A 27,917-nucleotide genomic window follows, 5' to 3' on the forward strand; every position below is an offset into this window, starting at 1 on the left:
CTCACACCTCCAGGGTTGGGGGTTCGATTCCCGTCTCCGCCTTGTGTGTGTGGAGTTTGCATGTTCTCCCCGTGCCTCGGGGGTTTCCTCTGGGTACTCCGGTTTCCTCCCCCGGTCCAAAGACATGCATGGTAGGTTGATTGGCATCTCTGGAAAATTGTCCGTAGTGTGTGAGTGCGTGAGTGAATGAGAGTGTGTGTGTGTGCCCTGTGATGGGTTGGCACTCCATCCAGGGTGTATCCTGTCTTGATGCCCGATGACGCCTGAGATAGGCACAGGCTCCCAGTGACCCGAGGTAGTTCGGATAAGTGGTAGAAAATGAGTGAGTGAATAAACACACTACATACAGAAACCCAGCGTTGTCTCGACTTGGCTCAGCGATACAATAATTACAATAATTCATTAATGCTTATTTAAAAATATGTTAAGTTGAGTACCATGAAAGACTGTACTGTGTACTGTACTGTGTACTGTATAGTGTACTGTACTGTACTGTACTGTAAGGATAATTCGGTTTACTCTCACGCTGGCATGGATTCTACAAGATGAAGAACATGGAAATTAGATATTTTGCTTTAACTTCTTTATACCAAAAGGACAAAAAAAAGAGAGTTTATGCATGTTTGGGTCTGCTGTTATATTTTTATTTCAGACTCCAAAGTAGTGGTTGATGATTTTATAAGAGTTAAAAAGTGTTTCTTACAGTATTTCACTCTGCAGCTCATCAGCAGCTGAACAACAGCTGAGTCACAACACTCTACATACAGAAACCCAACGTTAGAAACAGACTTGCAGAAAAACTATAATTGGTTTATTTTCGTACTTTTGCCATGTACGAAGTGACGTGACATACGGCTAAGTACGGTGACCCATACTCAGAATTAGTTCTCTGCATTTAACCCATCCAAAGTGCACACACACACACACAGCGGTGAACACACACACCGTGAACACACACCCGGAGCAGTTGGCAGCCATTTATGCTGCAGCGCCCGGGGAGCAGTTGTGGGGGGGTCGGTGCCTTGCTCAAGGGCACCTCAGTCGTGGTATTGCCGGCCCGAGACTCGAACCCACAACCTTAGGGTTAGGAGTCAGACTCTCTAACCATTAGGCCACGACTTCCCTCCACGAAGGCAATATATATGCCACAAATTTGCTTCGATTCAAACGGCAGCAATGTTTAGGGTTGTCTTTATTTCTTTCCGATTTTTATCTCCGGTTATAAAAGACAAATCAACATGTTGATAAGTGGCACATGAGCGGATGTGAACGAAATTGACTGCGGCTAAAGATTCGTTTCTGGAACTTTCTGCGCCCGTTAACAGGCTGGTTGAAGATTCTGTTTCAATCCGCGGCGTCTTGCAGGTCCCAGAGGGTCAGCTGAGAACCATCAGATTTTGGATTCGTCATTCCTCTCCCTAAACCCTGGCACAGATCCTTCCTGCCTGTCGCCATGCCGACATTGCTTGGAGTGGAGAGAAGAAAAAAAAAAGAGAGTTTAACTTGCACTATGCACAGCACTCCATTCTGATTGGTCAGGTGTTTTTTTTTTTTTTTTTGCTGATGAGCTTTTTGCTTTCATTTCCTGTTCACTTATAATGGCGACAAATTGTCAATCCTTTTTTTCTCTCCTTTTATTCTCTTTAAAAAAAAAAAAAGCAGCTTTTTTGCTGTTAGAAAGCAAAATCCTTACACTGGTGACTCCCTCCATGAATGTTAAGTACTTCACATAAAGCTTGTCCATATCAATCATTGTAGGTTTCTCGTTTTTGGTAAATAACGCCATGCTTTTGTAGAACATTAATCAATAGCTTCAAACCACAGTTTTTTTTTTAATGTATGACTACAGCAGATTTGATTTATTGGTGGAGGGATTGTGTGTGTGGGTGTGTGTGTGGGTGTGTGTGTGTGTGTGTGTGGGCTGATGGGAAAGTAAATTTTACCATTTTGTTGTCACCACCACATATTGTGCATTTTTGGAAGTATATTGTGTTGTACAGTACACACTCACCGGCCACTTTATTAGGTACACCTGTCCAACTGCTCGTTAACACAAATGTCTAAATCAGCCAATCACATGGCAGCAACTCAATGCCTTTAGGCATGTAGACATGGTCAAGACGATCTGCTGCAGTTCAAACCGAGCGTCAGAATGGGGAAGAAAGGTGATTTAAGTGACTTTGAACGTGGCATGGTTGTTGGTGCCAGACGGGCTGGTCTGAGTATTTCAGAAACTGCTGATCTACTGGGATTTTCACGCACAACCATCTCTAGGGTTTACAGAGAATGGTCCGAAAAAGAGAAAATATCCAGTGAGCGGCAGTTCTGTGGGCGCAAATGCCTTGTTGATGCCAGAGGTCAGAGGAGAATGGCCAGACTGGTTCGAGCTGATAGAAAGGCAACAGTAACTCAAATAACCACTCGTTACAACCGAGGTATGCAGAAGAGCATCTCTGAACACACAACCCGTCGAACCTTGAGGCGGATGGGCTACAGCAGCAGAAGACCACACCAGTACTAGTAAGGTGTACCTAATAAAGTGGCCGGTGAGTGTATATGGCTTGCTAGAACAATCAATTACATGTAAACCAGTTTTCTGAGCAGGATCGACAACAGAAATAGTTTTTCAGCACTAAGCTGTTGGTGCAGATCAATTTTTTATGAGGCGAAGAAGTCTAGCACATTTACCCCGTGGTAACAGAGCTGACTGAATTAAGGATGTAATTTCAGCCACGCGGTAGTGCAGCTTCGACAAAGACTAGACCCTGAAATTATTTCTCACTCGATATTAATTCATCTCCATCACGTGGGACATCATTCAGTTACTGTAAATTCACCTTATAATAGGAATCGGTTGAAGCGGAACAAATCAGCAGCACAGAGGCGGCACGCTTCCGACCATGTTTTCTGGAATTAACAGCCATTTTACTGTTCTTGTTTTATTGGTAACTTGCTTTCGGAACGACGTCATAAACAGTTTTATTATTTAATTATATAGATAGAGTTCACAAGGAATAAAAAAAAAAAAAAAGCAGACCCAGCGATACGTCGTGAATCTTTTCCTAAAAACACGTTTTGTTTGATTAAAATTTAGTCAATAATATAAACGTTTAGATGAATATTTAATTCAACATAAAAATGTTAAGTATTAAGATTTTTCCTTATACTCCAGAAATCTTTTTTTTATTATTGATATAATTCCGTAATATTAATAAAAATTATTGTAATATTTAATAATAATGAAAGTAGTAGGGGGGCACGGTGGCTTAGTGGTTAGCACGTTCGCCTCACACCTCCAGGGTTGGGGGTTCGATTCCCGCCTCCACCTTGTGTGTGTGGAGTTTGCATGTTCTCCCCGTGCCTCGGGGGTTTCCTCCGGGTACTCCAGTTTCCTCCCCCGGTCCAAAGACATGCATGGTAGGTTGATTGGCATCTCTGGAAAATTGTCCGTAGTGTGTGATTGTGTGAGTGAATGAGAATGTGTGTGTGTGTGTGCTCTGCGATGGGTTGGCACTCCGTACAGGGTGTATCCTGCCTTGATGCCCGATGACGCCTGAGATAGGCACAGGCTCCCCGTGACCCGAGGTAGTTCGGATAAGCGGTAGAAGATGAGTAAGAGTGAGAGAGTGAAAGTTGTAAAAGAGGAAAGGATAAAAAGGAATGAAAGCCACAGCACATGCTGATGTTTTAAAAATGAAGTGGAAATCTAAGACGTAAATAAATGCAGAATGAACTAAATAAATAATGTACACCCCCCCAGCCCCACAACGAATCCCCCACCCCCCACCCCCTCATTTAAAGGTTTCCTGCATGACTCACAATGCCGTACGACTTCCTGCTGACGGTGGTGGAGTGATGGAGTGATTTAGTAGAAAATAGAGTGATGCAGCAGTGCTTTAGTGTTTTACTCTGTCCAGCTCTCTGAAGCTTCCGAAGCTTTACCTGTCTTGCTTTTGCACTAACGTCTTCTCGAATTCTGCCCCCATGTGACATCTGCATGGCACAAAACCCCACCGAAAACCCAGCACCACTTCACAAATTAGCACCACAATCACTAAAGATACCACAAATATTTCTATATCTAATGGACTTTCCCATTAAGTCGTTATATACCGGTTGGAATTCCTTTCACTTTCAGTGTCCTGTGATGGATTAAACCATATTAAGGCAATTTATGAACTTGGTGGCACAAAAAGGGAGCTGAAAAATGAGGCTCGGTTCCCCAGCTGCAAGTCCATCGAATAGAAAAATCTGGGAGGGAGCGAGGGGTTGGGCTCCATCTCACAAAAGAAAAGCCACGGGAATCTGCAGCCACACACTGACTTTCTCTGAGAGCAAGCAGGTGGAGAGGAAAGCAAAGTGAGGAATGTCTGATTTGAAGCAAGAAATGTTGGATATCTGAAGCACAGATGGTAACTGGAACCTCCGGGCTGCTAGAAACACAACATCTAATGGATTGTTACGGATCAGTTTTAGGAGGGTTGTAGGAATTTATACGCTTGGTAACATATGTACTGATTTTCTTTTCAGTTGTTAGAGAGCGTGTCTTAATTAAAGCTTAACGAGGTGCAGTCGACTTTGCTCACGCCGGATGCTTGGTTGCTTGGGTGAGTGATGGCTTGAATTTGAGTTAGAAATCCTTCTCGAAGCCTGACTCCGTGGAGAACTTACGAACCTGTCGAATGATGGTGACGCTCACAGCGACCCAAGAGCCTGTAAATCAAAGGTCCAAATCCCAGCAGGGGTATTTTCCAAGAAAATCCAGCATCATGAAGATTACATTGGCATTTGTGTTCAGGACCAAGGTCCACGGGCTGAGGTACGTTTTTGCTCCAGAAAAATCCAAACCTCAGCGTTTCTTCTGGCTCTTAGCCATCTGCGTCTGCTTGGCACTTTTGTTCGTCTGGTCCTGGAATCGCTTGTTCTACCTTCTGTCTTTCCCTGCCGTCACGAAGATTTACATGGTGTGGGCGACCAACATGACTTTTCCTGCCGTCACGCTGTGCAACCAGAACGTCTTTCGCGTGTCTAGTCTCACCAAAGCAGACCTGTATCACAGCGGGTACTGGATGGACATTATGCACGCCAACCATTCTCTGAACAGGCAGAGCGTAGCCATGCTGAAGCACAGCCGCCACAGAGAGAGGCTGATGCGGTTGCTGGACTTTTCCGACTACGTCCCGCCACCCCGCTTCCGCCTCAACACCACTGAGATGATTGGTAGACTGAGCCACCAGTTAGAGGACATGCTTTTGGAGTGCAGGTTCAAAGGAGAAAGCTGCACGCATAAGAACTTTACTCCAGTATGTATATCATCACATACAGTACATCCTCTTGTGGTAACGTAACAGTTATTTCTCTGTTCCCTAGAAATCATGAAAACAGCTTTTTTTGTTGGCAGGAAACTACAAAGTGTCAGAAAACTTACATCATATCCTCTGACCTAGGGTTAGGGTTAGGGTTAGGGTAAGGGTTAGACAGGAAGCCTAGACAGGAAGACGCAGCCAGTTTGTCATAAACATTAGCTGAATGTCTACTGGAATTCTTTAGCGACTGCATGTTATATACATTACCATGTCGCAAGTAAGAATAATGTAGTAACGCTATGATCAACCTGAGGATTCTGACCAATCCGAATACAGTTTAACCTTTTTTTGAAAATGTAATAATAAAAAAAATAATAATAATAATCGACACCAACTGACCAATCAGATTTGAGAGGTTTTGGAATTGTATTGTTTTTATAATCATTGTAGCCTTTCTTGCTGGTGCGTCAGAGAATTAAAAATAATTATATGTTTTTTAAATTGTTTTATTTTTTTGGTTGTTGTTGGAAAAAATCCTAGTTAAAAGCAGCGTGATTTGGGATTTAGTGCTGTTTTCTAGCACTAGAACAATTTCTAGAAATTTCCACTAAACCCTATAACACAAATAGTTCGACTCCAGGAGCCGTGTGCACTCGATGCCCTTTATTGTCTTTGGAATAGCTGGATATCAGATGTGAGATGTGTGTGCTCTGGTTATCACACTGTTCCATCACTTGAGATCTTGCAATTACATTTTTTTTTCTTTTCTAAATAAGAAAGAGTTATTGCTTTTTCTTTTTCTTTCTTTTTTCTTTCTCCTAGCAGCAGCCTGTACTGAGAAATATCCTTGGGTGGAAAAGACATGAATAATTAAACATCTCTCCGTTCTTCTAGCTCAAATGAGATTAAAATCTCAAGCATACCTCTAGGACACCATTTTTTTTTTAATTATTATTTTATTTGAAGTCTGTCATAGTGTTCAAATCCCTACTAGCACTTTGTTATATTTATACTTACAAGACGTCTGCTGTCTATTTATTTAAAAAAATTGCAGGTTTATTTAAGAATAATAACGACAACCTGCTGAATACATCACTTCATCTTTTATCAGTGGTGTTTTAATTGTGATGCACTGGACCAAACCGGGGGTGGGGCGGGGGCAGGTTGTTGGGGTGGGGGGGGGGGGATGTTGAGTGAATCTCCAATCTGCTCCAAAATGGTTGTTAAAGCCTAGATAGCTCTTGTTAAATGCAAGGTAAAGCCGGTGTGTGTTCATTTGAGACTCAGGAAGTCGTGACGCTCACCGCAGATGTCTCAGCCTGCTGGGTTCGGTTCAAATTTTCAATGGAATTGTAATCATTTTCACTGCTTTTAAACAAAAAAAAAAAAAACAGTGGCTAAAAATAGGCACATTCTAGCTTCTAGTTCTGATAAAATTTTTCAATATTTGTACTATAGTCCTCTAAATTTTAATTTCTGTCATTAAAGGTGGGGTCTCCGATGTTTGAAAGCCAATGTTGACATTTGAAATCACCAAAACAAACACGCCCCTAACCCAAATGGGTCCCACCCCTGTATTGACAGCTCCGCCCACACATACATACGTAACCCAGGCAACTAATGGAAAGAAATGTGTCTTTATCATAGCTGAAGGGAAGAACAATACGATTGCAGATAAACAAACAAGCAAAAATGACACACAAGCATAATCATGTAAAGGACAAAGGCATATATTAGTTCTGTGTAACAAAGCAAAACCAACGTTACTCACCTATCGAGAAGGAAAAAAGCGCCTCGGCGTCTTAAGTAAAGTTGGTCACATATTCACAGATTGGAGTTTCCCGAGTCAATAACTCCTGAGCTAAACACTGTTACTACACAAAACACGGTTGTAGCTGCGTCTCTACATTACTACGATAGAAAAGAGGTGTTGTTTGTGTAGTAACAGCGTTTAGCTCAGGAGTTATTGACTCAGGAAACTCCAATCTGTGAATATGTGACCAACTTCCTGCTCCTTCAGTTCTCTCCAGCGCTGGAAAGCTGATCCTATATTAACACGTCCTACTTCTTACCTTATCGTAAGCCTTTCTTCTCTTTCTTTCTTTGTTTTTATCCTCCATGTCAATGTTAAAACCGCTTTCTGCTAATGTCACACATGCGCACTGAACACTCTCTCCGCCCATATTGACAAGACCCGCCCCTTTCTGCTCATTGGCTACACGTTTGTTTTGATTTTTGTTTAGTTTGGCGTCCCAACGCAGTTTTCTGAAGCATTTCTCAAACAACGGAGACCCCACCTTTAATTTAATATTTATTCTGGCCCGTCGTCCTGGATCTGACAATTTCACCTTATTATTATCCTCGTCATGGTACACAGGTTTTGTGTTTAATTAACACGTTCCACTGTATGCTTCCCCAGATTTACACGAGATATGGCAAGTGTTACACCTTCAACTCGGGCCTGGATGGGAACCCATTGCTGACGACGTTAAAAGGCGGAACAGGAAACGGGCTCGAGATAATGCTGGATATTCAGCAAGACGAATACCTGCCAGTGTGGGGAGACACAGGTAAATATCCGTCTCTTAAGTATAAAAAAAAAGCTGACAGGTGAAAGTGTTTAGAGGTGTGTAAGAGTTCTTGATGATGTTTTTTCCGGTGAGACTAATTTTGGATGGAGTCTCCTGTGTCCAGGGACTGGTTTGCATTAAATGATGTTAATTATTCCACAACCTTCCAGAGAGGCTTCATCATACACAACACTTTGTGCTCTTATAGGAACAGGGTGAATTCTGACCAATCAGAATTGAGAAACAACCTGGCGGAATAAAGGGCAATTGGTTTAAAAGCCGTATTCTTATAATCACAGGTCCAGTTCAAACCCATTGCTACTCTTTGCCTTTTCACTCCTTCAGTATGATCGTGCTAAGTATTTAAAAAATAACCACAATAATAAAAGGCCCTGGATGTCTCCTTTCACCCAGGCAGTAATATAGCATTTCATTGGCATTAAACAGAAGGTTTGGAGGTAACAAGTTAAGTAATTAGACGAACAAGATGCCAGCGTCTAAACCCCCTTCCAAATTTGCAGCTAATGTCCGTTGTAGAGCTTTTTGATGAATGTGCTTGAGAGCATAATGATTACTGCGCATTAATCATGCACGAAGGAGCGTTTATTCTCAGCATTTTTCAGTATTTGTTTTGCTTTGGTCTAATGGTGCACCCAGGGGAAAAAAGAGTTATGTTCTATAGAAACTTTATAGGGAAAACAATGCCAGCCGACTGATTCATGACGTTTTGACCTATAGCACAGAGACTCTGAAATCCTCTTATCGTCCTTATCTTATCTTAGCTTATCTGTATATAGACATTCCCAGAGGCCAAAGCAAGGCTGAGGCTGATTTCTTTCTAGCCCAGACCATAGATTTATCCATCTCACAGAAGAAACTAGGTATAATGTGAAAATAACAGATCGGACTTCACTCCTATAGTCAACACACTCCGATCAGCCAGAACATTAAAATCATCTGCCCGAATATTTTCTTCCTTGGATCACTTTTGGGAGTTACTAACCGAATGCTGTGACCTTGTCGTCTAGCCATCACAACTCACTTTTCCTGCTTTCAACACTTCAGCTTTGAGAACTGCCACTGTAAAAGGTTCCTCTGGTGCCCCTTTTCCACAGAGGCAGTTTGAGTGCCAGTTCGGAGACTAATTTATAACCAGTTCTTTCTGTTTCGACAGCCAAAGCACCGGCTCTGAACCAGGAAAAGTGGTTCTTAAGTAGCACCAAAACGTTGCTGGTCTAGACTTAACAACCGCTTGTGTCAGGGGCTGTGGGCGGGGCTACTGTTAGTGCATTTGATAATATACCTTAAGTATACTAATGTTTAATACACTTTTACTTTACCACAATATGATACATTATCAGCACACACGATAGTAAGTAGCTACATGCTAAGACTAACTATTTTCTGTGTTAATGATAAAATAACGTTATGTACTTTCTCGATTAGAACCTCCGTTTATACAGATTACATGGAGCTGCACGTACACGTTGGATTCGCCGCGTTTGGATGTTAATGTAGGTTCACAAAGCCATGAGCATTAACAGTAAAACTGTTGTTGATGTGTTTGTGGTTGCTGCTGCTGCGCTAACGTTGCTGTGTAAAGTGACACGTATACAGTGATGTCAGACTCGGCTCTGTGACGGCTCTCTAACCGATGGAAAGGCAAACCGGTTCTTATTAGGTTCGCCAGTCGAACCAACTTTGAACCAGTGCCAGCACTAGCTCTGAACCAGCGCCCGGTTCTTTTTGGTGGAAAAGGGGTATCAGTTCTTTTGTAACATTAAAACCGCCAACAGGTGCAGTGAAGATCAGTGTATATTAAATTGTTGTGTTTTCTTTAACATTCTGCCCACTAACGTTGTTCCTTACACAGATGAAACGTCGTACGAAGCAGGAATCAAAGTCCAGATCCACAGCCAGAATGAGCCGCCCTTCATAGACCAGCTGGGATTTGGTGTGGCCCCTGGATTTCAAACGTTTGTGTCTTGTCAGCAGCAACTGGTACCTAATGCTATGCCTATTCCACACAACCCCTCATTTTTACTCTGTCTGTCTGTCTGTGCTCATAAACTCATTAACTTAATCCTGGAGAAAACAAAAAACAAACACCTACCAGACATGGGGGACTCGAGTCATATATGACTTGACTCGAGTCTGACTTAAGTCGCAAATTTGAGACTTGCTTGACAAATATTAAAAAAAGACTCGACTTGACTTTGACTTGACATTCATGACTTGAGACCTGACTCAGACTTGAGTTAAATGACTCCGAGATGGGGGACTCGACTTGACTCGAGTCAGACTTAAGTCGCAAATTTGAGAATTGAGACTTGCTTGACAAATATTAAAAAAGACTCGGCTTGATTTTGACTTGACATTCATGACTTGAGACTTACTTGTGACTTGCACATGTGTGACTTACTCCCACCTCGGACACCTACAGTTCAGGGAATTTGGGAATTTAGCTGGAATCAATTTCACTAATATGATCCATGATGTCAGCTCAAGTGGGGAAAACCACTTGATCAGTAGAAGCTCCAGTCAGGAATATTGAATTCTCTAACTCTGTGTGCATCATAACGTATTTTTTATGGCTTCAAAGACTGCGGAAACTGTCCAGACTAAAATTTTTATTCTGCGGAATGAAATCATCCACTCTGGGACCTGGTCTTCTAAACCCTTGGGGGAAAAAATGATACTTCTAAATCCACTAAGATTAGAACTCAGTTTTAAAAAAGCATCGTGTTTCGATACATACGTTTTAATCGAGAGACCGTTCAAAGAGACACCGACGTTACCATGTGATAAACTACGGCCTTTATGCTACAATGCTGTGCAAAAATGTAGACCTTCTCTGTGACACCAGCTGCATTTTCATTACGCACCGTCGAGGAAATGAACCCTTTGGATGTTGCGGCCCACTGGTTTCTTATTTCCGTGGTCATCACTGTGTGGCACTTTGTGTCAGCTAATATGAAATCAATACTCTGATTAACCATCAGTCATCAATTGTCATCAATACCTGCTTCGTTTTCGCACCGGAAACAAAAACTATTAAATTTTTTTTCTTCATATTTTAGAAATGCAGGTGAAATTAATTTTACATTCAGGGATCTGGTGTAATTTATATCTTTTACAGGTATATTTTACATTATATACTGTATGTTTTCACCTGATCTGTTTAGTTCCTGTCCTACAGGTATGTCTTGTGTCAGGCGGTGTTTATTTGACCGCAGCGATGTTTTTGCATGTTTATTTATCTCTGTAAATGAGTGTCTCAGAAAGTTGGCTTGTGTCACTTGGTCTTCATAACGTAACCCGTTATAATGGCAGGGAAAAAAAAATTCAATGAAATCCTTCAACCTAATTAAACGAGCCGTTACAATAAAAGACGCAGCCGGTTTGTCTTTTAATTTGCGTCTGACATAATATCATAAGCATCGTTTCTATGAATAAATTAACGATCCGGTATTGCGGCGATATCATCGCACTTGAAGCCGGACACCTGCCGAGACTTCATATATTAAGACGGACTTCGCAGGAAAGTCCAGTATAACTGGCAATTTCTTTTGTGACTCCTAAACTGTAGTAAATGTGTGTTTGAGATTCCTTTGAAAGGTCCATATGTAGATCCTTAGCGCTTTAATGAAAAGCACCATCATCGAGTTTGGTCACATCTAATGAGGCGTGAAAGACTTCCAAACGGTGCATCTGTCTAAGAATGTGCATCCGATTATCAGCAGATGCAACGTTTCAGGATTTCGAGTACAGAGCCATCCATAATTTCCTTGGATGGGAAGGAAGATTTAAGTCCTTGTCTTGCTCAGTCAGCCAAGCAGATTTAGAAGCCTAGAAGCCTTTATTATTGCCACATATACATTACAGCACAGTGAAATTCTTTTCTTCACATACCCCAACTGAGGAGGTTGGGGTCAGAGTGCAGGGGCAGGTATGATACAGCGCCCCTGGAGCAGGGAGGGTTGAGGGCCTTGCTCAAGGGCCCAGCATTGGCAGCTTGGCTGTGCTGGGCCTTGAACCCCAATCCTCCAATCAACAACCCAGAGCCTTAACCAGTTGAGCCACCACTGCCCAAACACTGCCTTTATTTGTCCAAATATTGTTAATGCTTGTTACTCTCCACATCATTTTGTCATTGGTTTGTTCTCCTAATGTGTGCACCTGTTTTGTGTTCAGCGTTAATTAGTAGGTCACCAAACAGCTACATTTGCCTCCGCTGCTCTTTTTGTTGTCCTTCATCTAGTGAAAACTCTGTGATGTCTCCTTTTATCAAATGTATATTTTTTTCTTTTCCTCATGACTGATTTGTTATCGAACAGCACGTTGACACCCTTAATGACTAAAACTGTGTGGTGTTTCACAGCTTCAGTATCTTCCACCGCCTTGGGGCGACTGCAAATCATCTGCCATGGAATCAGACTACTTCTCCACCTACAGCATAACAGCGTGTCGTATCGACTGCGAAACCCGGTATCTGCTGGAGAACTGTAACTGCAGGATGGTACACATGCCAGGTACAGGCACACACTTTACTGCAGTATAAAATCTTGTGTAATATTGACTGGGAATCTGGATTTATATTTAGACTCATCAAATGAGGATCAATTTCATCTCCTGCTTGTTTTTGTTGCTTTTATTGCCTGTGATTTGAAACTTTTTACAGGCACCTCAACTGTATGCACCCCAGAACAGTATAAGGACTGTGCAGATCCTGCCTTGGGTAAGACGAGTAATAGGCCACATAGTAATATTTGAACCTGAACAACTAAAGACCGTCTCAAGCATTCTACCCTTTATGTATTCTAAATGAATTTATTTAAACTGATCTGCACCATTCGGTGTTGTCACAATTCACAGATTTTCTTGTTGAAAAAGACAACAAGTACTGCGTTTGCCAGACACCTTGCAACATGACTCGCTATGGCAAGGAGCTTTCCATGGTGAAAATACCCAGCAAAGCGTCTGCCAAATACCTGGCCAAGAAGTTCAACAAATCCGAGCAGTACATTGGGTATGAGATAAGCCAGTTTCACATAGAACGTCCAAGAAGGACTTGGAACAGTTTATTTCAGTTGCTGCATATCTTTATACTGTAAATTGAAAAAAGGTCCCTTTTTAAAGAAATACATTCGATATAAACTGACCAACCACTTTTATTAGGAACAGCTTTTACCCCCTCTTCATTCATGCAATTATACAGTCAACCAGTGCGGCTACAGCAGAAATGCTTAAAAATCGCTCTTAATAAAAATCGCTTAAAAATCATTCTTAAAGGTGCCCTTCCACACAAAACCATTTTTACTTGGATTGTTTGATATGTGTTAGGTCCATATGTGTTTGTGTTGTCGTGAATGTGAAAACGAACTGCTACCTCCCCGGTCAGTTCTAGCCACTAGCCAAATTAGGGGAGAAATCAGGTCAGTTGGAAAAGCTGCTCAGTGTGACGTAGTAATGATTGAGCTCATTACTATTCATGAGCTCTCCCACTTGAGACCGCGCTCCCAGAATTTGTGTAGCTCAGAGAGTTTCCTATATAGCAAGGATGGCTGAACGTGAATGGCTGAATTCAAGGTGATTGTAAACAAATTTCCTCTAGCCTAGGCTACTTATTGTGTGGGTGAATGAATAGTCATGCTCTCATATCCTAGCGGTTAGCCAATCATAGCCAAGCAGCATAGCTCATTTGAATATTCATGAGAACTGGCGCAAATCGAGTCTTCCTGCAGGCTTTCTATACCAAACTAGAATGGCTTCAAACAAGGTAACCAAGGCATTTTTTCCACAAAAAAATGTTACAGAGTCCATGGTAAACTTCAGACATTACCACAAAAGTAATGAAATACGTGTGGCAGGGCACCTTTAAGAAGCTACAAGAACACTACATCAGGTTCAACTTGGAATCTGAGGCTACAGTGGGCACAGACTCACCACACTTGGATTGGACACAGTTCTTTTGAGTGACTGGGCTGATGATGATGATGATTGGGGTTCCTATTAAAGTGGCCGGTGAATCTGTAATAAGAAAGTTTGAAATGCACTTCTACTAAAGCTCGTAAAATTGATTCGCTCATTTCTTGTGTATTCACTTACAGAGAAAACATATTAGTCCTGGATATCTTTTTTGAGGCCCTGAATTATGAAAAGATTGAGCAGAAGAAGGCATATGAAGTGGCTGGTCTACTTGGTGAGATATAACACATTCAACTCATTAAAATCTGCAAGAAACACATTAATTATTATTATTTATTTATTTATTACCTCCTGCGTAACCTTCCTCTTTCAGGTGACATTGGTGGGCAGATGGGGCTGTTTATAGGAGCTAGCGTCCTGACAATACTGGAAATATTTGATTATTTGTATGAGGTAAAGAGCATTTCTGTCTCTTTTTTTAATCTTTAATCTACACCGAAATACAACAGCTTGCACATGTTCGAAAGAAGTGTTAAAGAACGAGAACAAAATGGAATATGACCAATGCGCACTTATCCAGACGTTTTCATTCTGGCAAACCTTAATTAAGTTGTATGTTAATTATACCTTCACGACAAAGGCAGGGAGTTCGGAGGCCTCTAAAAGGTTCAGCAGTTAAGCGTTACAGAAAGAGAAACGAATATGCAAAACCATACAGAACTAAAAGTATGTCATTAAAGAGTGGTTTCCAATAAAAAAAAAACAGATGAAAGTGTCTGAAAATCCCTGTCTGTACTTTTTAGCTCTTAATTACGAAAGAACCAAAAGCCATGACCAAAGCCATCCCTCCAATCTGAACTGCCAGACTAAGACTTTCAAAAAAAATTGAACGAGGCTAAAATTCGCAAAGGCAGAAAACAAATGCCCAATAAAAAGTGGCAAAGATAAAGTCTGTGACCCAATACCATCTCCTCAGGATCATGATTTGGGGTGGGGAAAACTTGATGATGAAGCCTTTGGGGAAATCAATTTTATATAAGGCAGTGACTTCTGAGGCAAGGTTAAAGCTACCTTGAACTGCTTTCACAATTTAAGTGGTCCCGTGTGTCCAGTCAAAGCCATGATCTAAATCCCACTGAGACTATATGTATGGCAAGTATTAAACCATGAGCAAGTCACTAAGCTATACTCGATGCAACCAAATACTAAAATCTACTGGCTGGATGCTTATGCAGTGCACTTACTTATTTTACAGCTTATTTTAATTTCAATACGTAATTTTAAGTGAAATAATATGAAAAACAAATTAAACCACTTTAATTACATTACATGGTTCTGCTTTCTTAACCTTCAGACCCCAAGGTTTTCCTGTACTTACTTTAGAACTAGTGAACCACTACTCTTGCGCCCTTTTTTTTTTACTTTGCCGAGTAACAGAGTCATCACCTTGTGACTGTGACCTCGTGTGTCCACCCCGCCGTATAACGTTCAGCCTCGAGTAGCAGGAACAGCTGAGGAAAGCTCTAGAAGAAACAAAGTTCTCTCTCTTGTGGCACTACCAGAACAGGACCATACAAAAGTCTGGATTGTAGGAGCAGGCAGGAGTTTAATGCCGCTTGCTAGCATACAACTTGAGATAGTAGGGAGTGCTGATCGCCTACCTCAGAGCATTCAGGTGATCACATGATAATACACTGCAGGCAAGAGTAGATTAAAGCCACAATGGGACATGGCCACAGTAAATTATACAGTGGGCAAAGATCTCCTGTAGGGCACCACTTCTGGGTGTCATAGTAAATTAGTGTCAAGGGTCTGCAAATGAGAAGGCTGGTTTGGTTGGTTCAGAGCCCACTGCTGGAACTCGTTTAAAAATTCCATGCACTTGCCACTAACTAGACATTCCAGAAGTACACTGGATTTCAGCCTTATTCAGTCTGAAAGGGAGGACACTGGACAAAATTTAAAAAATGACCAATATTGTTAATTGTCTGGGTCATTCTGGCTCAACATGCCAAGGCTTGCAGCTAGTTAAAATTAATGGTGCCCAGTACCAATCAGACCAGGTTTTCTGTCTCAGAAACAGGGGTCACTATGGTACAGCAGACCACATATTAAGAAAATGACTTTAACCCTTTGGAGTAATTTCAACATACAAGTATGTTCACTGGTTAGAGTCACTCTGGTCATTGTGTATTCTCATTCTACATATTCTGTTGCAAATGAGAATGTACCCAGAAAATGGCGGGCATCTGGTGGGTCACTGACCAACTGTTTGTGTGCTTTGGAGCACCTTATGTAGATCCCCCGTCTAAAGACAGGAGAGCCCATTAGGGAAAGGATGTGATTGCTTGGGTGTACTTGAATGCAGATCGAGAATTATCATCTGCTGTAAAATTTCATCCAGTGCATGAAAGATGGAGAATAACTTACAGAAATATCTGAAGGCAGTGACAAGGAGTATACAGAGTATTTTCAACAGGTTATACAGACGTCATGTTTTTTCATCACACTCCATGTGATCTATAGTGAGCCTGAGTGATTCTCACCTACAGAAATGATCTGTATCAGTGTCTTATTTGTCAATAGCACAGTACCGTGGATAAGACCTGTCCCCATACCAGATAAAGAATCAAATCACCTGTTGTGATCTCTTGTGCACTAAAAGGATGTGTTACAAACCCTTACGGTGACGGTGAAATCATTTCTGAAAGAAAACTGCTAAGATGATTGGGAATATACGAATGTAAAACAGTGTTAGGGACGTAACCATGGTTTAACGACTAACAGGAGGTAATCTCGGGTTGATGAGAATAGCCAGAGGATGAGCACGATGTAGCAGGACCTTTAAAATGGTACCCATGTGGATTCACTTTCATTAGGTTTGACGACTTTGTTATTGACGCTCGGAAATGAAACGGGCGCATGGCAATAGTCCGCTAGTTCTGAAGGACAGCAGCTTGCCATCCCTCAAATCGCACCATTCTTTAGTAAAGCACGTATTGATTTCATGCTAAATATATCCCAACATTAAAACCATGTGAAGATGAAGTCCAAAAATTCAGTTACATGTTCATTGACTGATTTTTTTAGTTTGCTTGGTTATCTTTGGAATTTTCTGTACTCTCTTATAAAGTTTTTGTAACTCAGCAACATTACCTTGTTTCCTCAGGTATTTAAGGATAAAGTATTGGGCTACTTTCTACGTAAAGGACGGCCACGCCGGAGCGCAAGCGATAATCTGGTAACTGAGCTCGTTCTATACCACCTGCATGTGCATGCTTTAGGTGGAGCTGAGATAACATAACCGAAACAAAAGCAAGGTTAGTTTTGTTGTTAGAAACATGCATCTGAACGCTTAGCTGTATTTACTGCTGCATGTCGCTGCTGTTTGTTTTTGTCTTCGGCTCAAATTCTGATATGTGGGAAACCTAGATTTTTGTCATTAAAACGTGGTCAAAAGAAATTGTGCAGTCATACGCAGTACGGGGAAGCAATAATATGAGAAACTAATTAAAAAAGTTGGTGAGGTTTTTTTTTTTTTTACATTTTGCGATGTAAATCTCGGTAATTAAGCAGAGATGTCTATGGGTGTTCCCTTTATCGTTTATATCTCATTTCAAATGGGTGCATTTTCACTGATTTCTCTACAAACTTATTTATCTTGTCCAATGAATGATTATCAAGTTAAACGAAATACTTTTTCACGGGTTTTTTACCAAACATTCTCCGAATTGAAAAAGGCTTTCGGTGACACATTAATTGGTTTGTGTCAAAGCTGCTGTAAAAGTTTGTGTTAAAGTATCACCGCATCCGGATCATTGATATAAATATCATTAAAATAGATCCTGTGTGAAAATCAGAGGCATTCCGGTCTGTCTGTAAACGAAAAGGTAAAACGTCTGTAAACGAAAAGTAGGGTGCAAGTGCAGTTGTAGCTTATAGAAATAATGGCAGAAGAGTCTTCCAAGTGAATCCAAAAAAGCAACTGTACTAAGCAGGAGAACAACACTTTTTTTTGTTGTTGTTGTTGTTTGTTTTTATTTTGTCTCGGTAGGTTCTTGCGTAATTTATCATCGTCCTAAATCAAGACCTCATAAGGGGTGAGAGTTGTCTATTAATTCAATTCAATTCAATTCAAGTTTATTTGTATAGCGCTTTTTACAATGGACATTGTCTCTTTACAGAACATAAACATAGAGCAGAAGGTAAACATAAGGAGAAGTATAAAGAATTAATATAATAAAAATTCAAGATATATATAAAGTTCAAAGTGTGTATGTATGTATATGTGTTTATCCCCAATGAGCAAGTCTGAGGTGACTCAGGTAGCAGTGGCAAGGAAAAACTCCCTTAATTTGTAAAGGAAGAAACCTTGAGAGGAACCAGACTCAAAGGGGAACCCATCCTCATATGGGTGACACTAGAGGGTGTGATTACAAATATACAGTCAAACAAATCCTGTATTGGTGTAGGGATCACATGGAGTTCAGATCTCCTCTTTAGTATCACAGAGTCCAACTGGAGCTGGTAGATCTGTAGATGTCTCAGGATTCTCACAGAGTCGGCCTCGTCTCAGTGGAGGCACGGAAGACGATCGGAGCTGGTACAATGTCTGGGTGTCTCGGGATGGGTAGAAAGAGAGAAGCAGTGGAGAGGGATTAACATATCCGCTGTTCATAAAAATGTGCAATTAACTAGACATAAAACCCAACACACGGGACTGTTGGTGTTTAGTGTTTCAAAAGGCACCGATGTGGATGGAGACTTTTGATCCAACATTAAAGGTCCACAACTTGCAAAGTTTTTATTTACCAAAAAAGCGTGACAGGAATACATGAATGTAGAACATATGGTCGCTGGTGTGAGATTTAACTTTGGAGTTTCATGCCAAGATTCATTATCCACATTATGCTAATCCACCACATGTCACTTAACCAAACATATTTTTGGATTATTTAAAATATGATCTCTACTAACATTGATTTCTTTATTGCATTTTAACCCATTCTGTATTAAACAAGATGCTTAAGTAAAAGTTACCATTGTTTTCCTCATCCTTTCTACTCTCCAGTGGCTGCCAGGTCATTAAGAACTTGTTCATGCATTTTTAATGTTAATGCTATTCTTCATTAAACTTCACAGAAGTCAACATTGTTTTTAAAACAGATGAATGGATCATTACTTACTCCGCATTGTATAATTGTATACAGTTGGGGTCAGTTCAGATTCAATACAGCAAATTTAGGACTTGGACGGAGAACCGAAACTGGATCCAATTTCCTGAAACTGAACTGAACCCATACTTGGTGTGGTCATCCTCATCTCTCTCCCCGTCATGTGTCTTCCAGGACTACTCTGAGAACCCCACCAGCCCTGGTGTCACGCCTAATCATACCCCCAGGTAGCTGGCCATTGATAATACTGCAGATTCTGTACATCCTCTTAACCTGTCTAACTATAACCCATTATAACCACATCAGCATTTCACTCTTTCAACCCCTTAAATATCCTTCTTTTCAGAGGTTCTCCTTGTGTATGTTTCCTGTAATAATAAATTAGTGCAGGAAACTGCCTTTTTCTAAGCATGCTAAGGAAGGTCTTTCAAATCTTGTAGCTTTCAAGACGGAGATGATGTATTGCACAAGTACAGGTAAAACAAAGCCATGCTATGAATGGATTAGTCTTGCCTAATTTCTGGTATTTTGTGCTGTTTATTTTGTAGCAGTCCTCTTTCCCAAAAACTTTGACTTACAGATGCTTGCAAAAGCAATTAGCATACTGACGTTTTAATATACAAATTTGGAAATATATGCTCATTCCAAAAATGTTAGCAGTGAAGATTTTGGGAAACAGAATTTCTTTGACATATGCAACTAATAGTTTTTGTGTTTGATTGATTGTTTCTTTGTTTGCATACTTTGCATACACTTTAAATAGTACTTATGGTATTTAATCTTGGATACAACACTAGGTAACAAGGTCACAATGATAGATAAATAGTTTTGTTGAACAACCAACATCCACAAAGTGATGTAGTGATGTGTGACACTGATTTTTGGAATAAATAAAACCATCAAACAGCATCAATATCAAGCATTCCAATGACCCCTTTTGCCAAGCCAGCTAAGGACACAACTGGTCACACAGGGGGAAGTCGTGGCCTAATGGTTAGAGAGTCTGACTCCTAACCCTAAGGTTGTGGGTTCGAGTCTCGGGCCGACCACGACTGAGGTGCCCTTGAGCAAGGCACCGAACCCCCCACAACTGCTCCCCGGGCGCCGCAGCATAAATGGCTGCCCACTGCTCAGGGTGTGTGCTCAGGGTGTGTGTTCACGGTGTGTGTGTTCACTGCTGTGTGTGTGCACTTTGGATGAGAACAAATTCTGAGTATGGGTCACCATACTACTCACTCACACAACTAAAACTATTTTCAGGTGGTTCAGTACAGATATAACATTGTTGTTGTTATAAAGCACGAGGTATCATAAGAGAATCTTTACGATTCGGTTTATTACAAAAACATCTACATTCATAAATTGCCACCTTTTCAAATATGTGAGCATTTAGTCGTAAAACGGGAAAGTGGTGACTCGGTGGTTAAGGCTTTGCTTGATAGGATACAACTTAACCGTAGAAACACGGCTCTTGCTCAGGGATCCAACCCCTTGCTGGGATTTGAATGCATGACTGAGTGATATGTCATTTTGGACAATAACATATCCAACACATAGGCAAATGAGCAAATGTATAGATATATGCATATATTAGTAGGAGGAATTATTGACATCCAAGATTTCTGCATGTGATATCTTCAAACCGGAACATTCTGTTTGTATGATACTTTAATTACATAATTGATTTTTCCCCAATACACTCACATCAGATGTCAGTAGGTTTATCTGTCCCAAAGAAGTGCTGGATGTTTTTGCCTGCACCAAATATGTACTCCTAATAAAACTAGTAATATCTTCTTCTTTTTTTTGTTTAATCTTCCAATGTCTCTGCTTGATTTATGCTAGTCATTAGAGGCCTGCATGAAAATGATCCCGTTTGAAACTGATTATAGCCTTCTTTGGTGGAAAATCATCAGTTTAGTCCAAATGTATTCTGCTAATGCAATGAATGGCTACAGACTGTTACTGTGCATATTACAGTTTCCACTTTATAAGAATCACCTATGTTGTAGCTAATCTCACTGGCCCTTTATCAAGTACAGAGTGTTGCATAAGTATACACCCCCTCTAACTAGAGGTCTTCTCGGGTCTAAAGAAGTGTACCCGAACCGAAGTGACCCAAATCACTTTTTACCCGAACCCGACATGCATATATATATATTCTTTTAAGAAAGACCCGACACGAGACAAACCCGAAAAAAACAGCCAGACAGAAAAGTATCCGCTACAGCGTGGATTCAAAATTGATTGACTGGTCTGTTTCAACGAAAATTAGCTTACCGCCAGCAACACAATGTCGCAAGCGGTCTAGGCAAACAGACGAGAGGTTGGAAAAGGACTCGAGTCGATGCACACACGCGAGATACAGTAGTTCGGGTCTTCTCGGGTCCGTTCGGTAAAAACACATTCATTTTAAATTACCCGAGACCCGATACCGCTATTATTAGACTCGACCCGTGTTCGAGGCACACATGAAACTTTTAGACCAGAACCCGCTCGGGTCTCGGGTCGGACCACGGGTTTTCGAATCTAAGTGGACCCGTGAAGACCTCTACTTCTAACCTTTCATCAAACTCCTGTATTTCTATAAACTTGAACTGAAGAGTATAGTATTAAAAAGGAGGATTAAAAGTAATATAGTTACTGGTAAATTATTTACCAAACATACACTTTTGTTAGCATAATTAATTGCCACCCCTTGTAAAAGTCCTAAACTAGTTGAATGGAGTCTACCTGTGTCACAGATCTGTTCCTTGAAGGTCCCAGATTCTATTAGAGAGCATTTCTAAAAAGCGAGGGTAACCAAAGTGGTTGGGTTGCGACCAAACGTAAAGGTCTCGACATGATGCTACCACCATCATGCTTCACCGCGGGGAAAAATGGTTCGGTATTTGTCTACAGCTTTCTACAAATGTTCACTGAATCTGCAACATGATTTTTGCCAAACTACAAACCAGGATTTCATACAGCTTGCCATAATCCCTCCGCTTCGATATTATAGACTATAATGTTTAGACCTGACACATAATCCCAGTTAAGTCTTTTTCACTTTCAGGTTGTAACCTTAAAATGACGAAAGGTTTATGGAGGAGTGAATACTTATGCAAGGCATTTTATGTCTATCATATAGCTGCATTTGTACGGGTCTACGTGTTGGTATGCACTGTTTCTGCCAGTCTGTTCTAACTTCATCCTTCACTAAAGGACCACCATACTGTAAGACAGCACCAAATAGACACTGGGTTGGTGAACAATCTCAGTAAACCAATTACACTAATGTGAAGATGATGGTATGAGTTTAAAACAAGTATCATTATGTATGCCTATTTACTGTGCTAGTCATTACCGAGGGCAGGTGTACCTACTGTAATAATGTGACATTTGCACCCAAAGAGTGGATTTAGCTGTTGAACTGGGGAGGAGGGGTCGTTCCTTGGATCAAAATTTGAGCCTGAAAGGCTTCAAAGGGCACGATTCGACAAGTGTCGAACAGAATGTCTCTTCTTGCACAACTTTCTAGATTTAAAAATAAAAATTGAAAAAAACGATTGTCGCCTCGGGCATTTTACCCTTGCGCACTTCACAAATCATGCCCTTAAAACTACGCAAGTGCCAAAGCTCTTACTGGCTGATGCACTTCATTTTCTTTCTGCGAGACATTGTGATGGAACCTGTGTCTTATAACATCACTAGATGCATCCCTTTGTGGTGTCATCACAGGTCTACACGCAATGAATTTAAAAACCAAGAGGAATAAGTCCTCAAGTTTGGGAAGTTAAGTTCTTTGATTATATCTTTTGAGCAGTTATGTTTTCACTGAAAATCCTACATCCAGGATTAAGTAAGAATGTCTTCTCCCCCTGTTCCCTTTCCGTCGTTCATACTTATCAATCCCCGTCTCATATGTTATGCAATTTTAATTCCATTTATATTTCTGCTCCAATTCTCCATCTATCGATGTTTTTTCTGTTTGTTTCTTTCCGTTCCATTACCCCTGGGTTTTTTTTTTCCTCCCTCCTCTGTCTTTTTCTGGCGCCGCCATCGATTCATTGTGCATCCTCCGGCACATCTGAACATCTCTCCCCTCCTTCCCCGTTTCCCCCACCTTCTCTCTTCCAGAGCACATGCGACACGCTCCGGAGTCACTCGGACAGCCTCGGATTCGCGCCGAACGTGCTACCTAGTCACCCGTCTCTAGGCAACTTCGAGGAGTTCGCTTGTTGACGACGCGGACGGGTTCGAGGACAATTAGCGGTCTGACTAACGGCATACTGTGATTCTGACTTGTATACATGTACATATCCACCACACACAGTACGGTACGATACAGTACGGTATGTGACGACTAGTTCAAATTGGTCAGTGAATAAATCAATGCCTGAATAGAATCAGATATCACCGTACAAAGTACAAGTAGACAAAATGATCCCAAAACAATACTCAGGTTATATTAGCATAACGCAGTATCAACAGCACCAACTGTTTGTTCCATGTTGTGAAAACGATAGTGATTTAAAGGCTACGTCCGAGACGTCGACGGATCGTCAACCGCGCGTTGGGTTACTACCGAGGCTGCTACTGAAAGTGAACTAATCAAGGCACACTACTGCACAAAATCAGCCCAAACACGCAGGAATGTTTCTTTTTGTTAAACACTAGGCTTGTGTTGATATAATGCAGTCGATCTAGAATATACCCATTGTCCAAAACACGCTTGCTCACTGTTTTTAGTTAGCTAGCATATCTTTGCATTCTTCAGTCATCCATTAGCTCAAGTCGTAACATAACGACCTTTCGATGATACTGATTCTGGGTCCAAGCTTCTACAGTGTCGGCTGATGCTCTCGTAGTTTTGACGCGTGTCCCTAAGACCTGATTTTCTGGTAGAACTTTTAGAATTTTTTTTTTCTCTAAGGAGTCTCCAGTTTCAGCACTTTTTACGTTACGGTAAAAGTTTTCAAGGCAGACGGTATCGGTGTCCAATTTTGCGGAAATTAGCGCGAGGAATCGAACCAAAGAAAGTTCAGATCTTTCAAAATGGTGGACGCTAATGGTAACGTTAAAGCTAGCACGCAACATGTTTTTACATGCAACACTGTGTATTCTGTTAGCGCCATAAACACTTAAAATGTCAACACAAGCCTAGTCGATGTAAAGGGGACTACATGATGTGTAACAGAACTTATTTCTCTGAATGCAGTCGAATAACTTTGTCTGTTTACATTACATGTATATATATATAAGTGCAATAATCTGCATCACATGTTAGAATAACCAATGTAATACCTTACCTTACAAAAGGCTTAACTGTTAGTTAAAAGGAAAGATTAGATTCAGGTTCTGTGTTCAAGTCTCCGAGGAGCATTTTACTTTTGATATGCATCGTATTTCTAATCGTTTCTATTGTATATTCTATACTGTATCACGAATTCTACACCAGAAGGACGGTCGGAAAGATTCAGGTTTCAGCACATCGCGTTTTCACCGAACGACTCGAATCAAAATCATCAAACGGCTCGTGTGAGTTTGTGTGAGTAAATGAAGGACGTACACAACCATGAAACACCAAGCGGAGCTCATATAGTTATTTATAAATGATGCAGAATTCCGCTAGAACAGCTTTAATCCTAATCATAATCCCCTTGCGTCTTTCACCGAATTCTGCGCGTACATCAAGCATCAACCCCATCATCACCACCACCACCACCACCGTCCGCAAGTATATACACTACCTTATGGTTAAAAAACTAGATTTCCCAAAGGCGTCTTCCTTTCTTTGCTTGCATGCACATATTTCCTGCGTTTATTTAAGATTTATCCGACGACGTGCCACAGGGGTCGTAATCACGATAAAAGAAAAAAAATTTAAATTAAATTAAATTAAATAAAAAATAAAAAACACATCCACCCTCCTTTTAATTTCACTTCTGCATCCAGCTAATAGCGCTGTTTTATAGAACAGGATTTCTAGCACATATATCAACGTTTTAAGAGTCAGTTGTGAAGTGTAAATGAACCAATATAATAAACATATTTAACCTTCTCTTAATGAGTGATTTTCTTTACATTTCTGTCATGACACGGCTGGGATTTAGAGATTTGTATTTTTTTTTCCCCACAATGAGATTTGCCACAAGACACGTTTCTTTGGGTTTTATTTTTCCCCCCCAAACAAACCCCGCCCACTTGTTTTCTATTGGCTGAGGTTCACGAATACGTCCTGCATCCTTTCGCCTTCCTTGAAATTTTCTGAACGGAATGTTTTATTTAGATTTAGTAATTAAGCCGACAGCATTTTTATGGAGGACTGGAAGGAACCAGAGAACCAAGAAGAACCTACAGAGAAGCCCAAGGTGAGGATCAAACCAGGTACCCAACATCGATAGGTCTTTTTTTTTGTACCATTTCAGTGCATTGATGTTGCTTGTTTTTGATGTTAAATAAATTATAATCCAGTGTCCAATGTTCACCGTTACGACTTTCTTTTTTCCAGATTATTTAGAATGCGGTTGAAGTTTTTTCACCAAATCAGCCCCAATCTTATTTTAAATGACACGTGATTTAATCTTACTAAGTTATCCACTGGTGAAGAACTATTCTAGGTTGTCGTGCTGTTCCATCTCTGAGGGAACGTGTTGAGGGCTTCGTCTGATCAAACCAGAGTCGATCGGCCCTATACGCACACTACGCAAGTTGCGTAGGGCCCCGCAAATTACGCAAGGCCCCGCCTCCCCCTACCTCATTTAACAGCGTGTGTTAATGTTTACTGTGTAGATGACAATATGAAGCGGAGCTATCCATCTGTCCATGAAAAGAGAAAAAAGAAACAAAATGAGAGTGAAATGTGAGAACAGCAATCAGGTAAACTTGTGTTCTCTTCAGGTTTGATGTCAGCAAGAGCAAATAACAGTAAAAAGTTGATGTGATTCTGTCTCTAGTCTCTATCTGACTAGCTAAATTAGCTGTGCAGTGCTGCCAGTGCATCTCTTGGCCTGTCTGTTTGTCACACAACAATTTATTGAGTGAACATTCGCGTGAATAAACGCCCAAGGGCAACGGTGTTTATAAACGGCAGCTCGATAACCGCGCCGTGCGTGAACATGCGTTCATATGCGCGTGCAATCGTGCATGAAATGACATGCTCGCTTTCCAGCAACATCTGTGTGGGGACCAGTACAAAAAGTAGCGTCATAGCGCTCCTAAATGACAAGGTTTATAGCCTCTTAATCAAGGTTACAACAACATTAATGCAATATGGAGACCAATGGATTTACATAGGAGTGGGCATAATGCCAGGTGAATATGAATGTACATCCCTCAGTAAATAATAACCATCAGGGATCAAGTATTGCTCTCATGCATACTATAAAACACAGTGATACAGCATGGCAAGCCATTTTAGCTTTTATACATTCACATGATATGGATTTTTGATATCAAGAATTCAGTTTTCAATACTTAAAATGTAAATATTAAGAGTGTGATTTCTAGTAGTAACCATATTTTTGATATCAGGAATTACATTTTACACTAGTAAAAACTTCATTTCTGATATCTGATATTGCATATTCACTAGGAGCAAACTTTTTTTTAAAAGGAGGGAGGTTTGTAGTGGGAGCAGTGGGGTGTCAAGTGTGAATGTGTGGCAAATGGTTTACATGGCTCACGGGTCAGGTAGGAGAATTTTGCTTAGGGCCCCAGGGAGGTCAGGATCCGTTCTGGATCAAACTAAGTAATATTTCACCAGTGGAGTTCAGAAAACTGGTCAGGATCAATACAGGCACTGGATAATGTAATTGTCTGTTATAACCGTGTTTATTACCGTGTTATTACTATGTTATTACCCCAAAAAAAGTTATTAGATGGTCGCAGATGATACGAGATGAAGTACAGACACCTTTTGTTTTTTTGTTTGGTTTATTTTTAAATAAATGTTGCTTTGATCAGACAAAAAAAAATTCTAATAAAAAACAACAACAACAGAAAACTAAGATAAATATTAAAAAGCAACCAAAGCATGTAGCACCTTGTACAGTCAGAATTCAGACTGCTCGTAGTGGTCATGATGACAATCATGTAAAAATTACCAATCTTCTTTTTTTTTTTTTTTTTATATACATATATATTTTTTTTTAAAGTCGGTTGTAACAAGTCGCGTGTAAACGTGTTTTGGCTGTCAGGTGTATCAGGTGACTCGCACAATCCCGTTTCCCACCTGGAGCAACACGATATAAATGCACCAAAATAAATACTGTACATTACCTAGTTGAATGTGCAGAGGTATTTCAGGCTGTGTTGAATAGTAATGCGTTTGCCCTGATGTAAAACAAACAAACAAAAAAAAAAAACCTCAGCGTGTCGGAGGCGATGTGCCGTTTCTCCTCGATGCTATTTTTCCGACGTGATAAATGCAGGTGGTGAAAACGTATCATCCATCAGCTGTGAGTGAGGATTAACGGTTTATGGAAGCGACGGTAGCCATCTGGTCTTCCTAACAGCCTCCGGACCGTACGTTATTTATCCGAAAATTCATCTTTCTTGTCTAGATGACAAAAGCCCTAAGGCTTGATTAAAGGCTAATTTATCAGTTAGATAATGAGCCGTTAATGTTGAGAAAAACGGATGTCGCTTCCTTGTCCTTCGTCGTTTAAGCGCCGTTAACGTGTTTTGTAGTAAGGTTGAATTCTGTGTTCTGATTGGTCGGAACGTTTTTCGCAGCATTTGCCGCCGTGTCGTTTTCAGGGACGTGCGTGCCAGATTCTTCATATAAATCATTACTATTATTTCTTTTAAGTATTATTTTGAAGGAGTCTCCGATTTCAGCACTTTACACGTTTTTAACCTTATAGCTGTTATAAATGAAGCATGAACAGGAACTGACATCTAAACGCGGCTGTAAACGGAAAAAAAAAAAAAAAAAAAGATTTTTAAAAAAAAAA

At 40.7% G+C, this 27,917-nt stretch overlaps 1 protein-coding gene across 1 annotated transcript in view; it reads left to right on the forward strand.

Moving 5' to 3' along the window:
* The window catches only part of asic1c (acid-sensing (proton-gated) ion channel 1c), a 63,644-nt gene extending 40,417 nt beyond the window's left edge, over window positions 1-23,227 (forward strand). The window contains exons 2-10 of the mRNA XM_060871070.1: window positions 7,726-7,876; window positions 9,750-9,877; window positions 12,258-12,408; window positions 12,558-12,614; window positions 12,752-12,905; window positions 13,987-14,078; window positions 14,178-14,257; window positions 16,974-17,045; window positions 23,098-23,227. Of these exons, the coding sequence (XP_060727053.1) occupies window positions 7,726-7,876; window positions 9,750-9,877; window positions 12,258-12,408; window positions 12,558-12,614; window positions 12,752-12,905; window positions 13,987-14,078; window positions 14,178-14,257; window positions 16,974-17,045; window positions 23,098-23,202 (990 nt within the window). The 3' untranslated portion in view covers window positions 23,203-23,227. The remainder of the gene's footprint in view (window positions 1-7,725; window positions 7,877-9,749; window positions 9,878-12,257; window positions 12,409-12,557; window positions 12,615-12,751; window positions 12,906-13,986; window positions 14,079-14,177; window positions 14,258-16,973; window positions 17,046-23,097) is intronic.
* Window positions 23,228-27,917: the final 4,690 nt, after the last annotated feature.

This window comes from Tachysurus vachellii, chromosome 5 (assembly GCF_030014155.1).
Source record: "Tachysurus vachellii isolate PV-2020 chromosome 5, HZAU_Pvac_v1, whole genome shotgun sequence".
NCBI lineage: Eukaryota > Metazoa > Chordata > Actinopteri > Siluriformes > Bagridae > Tachysurus > Tachysurus vachellii.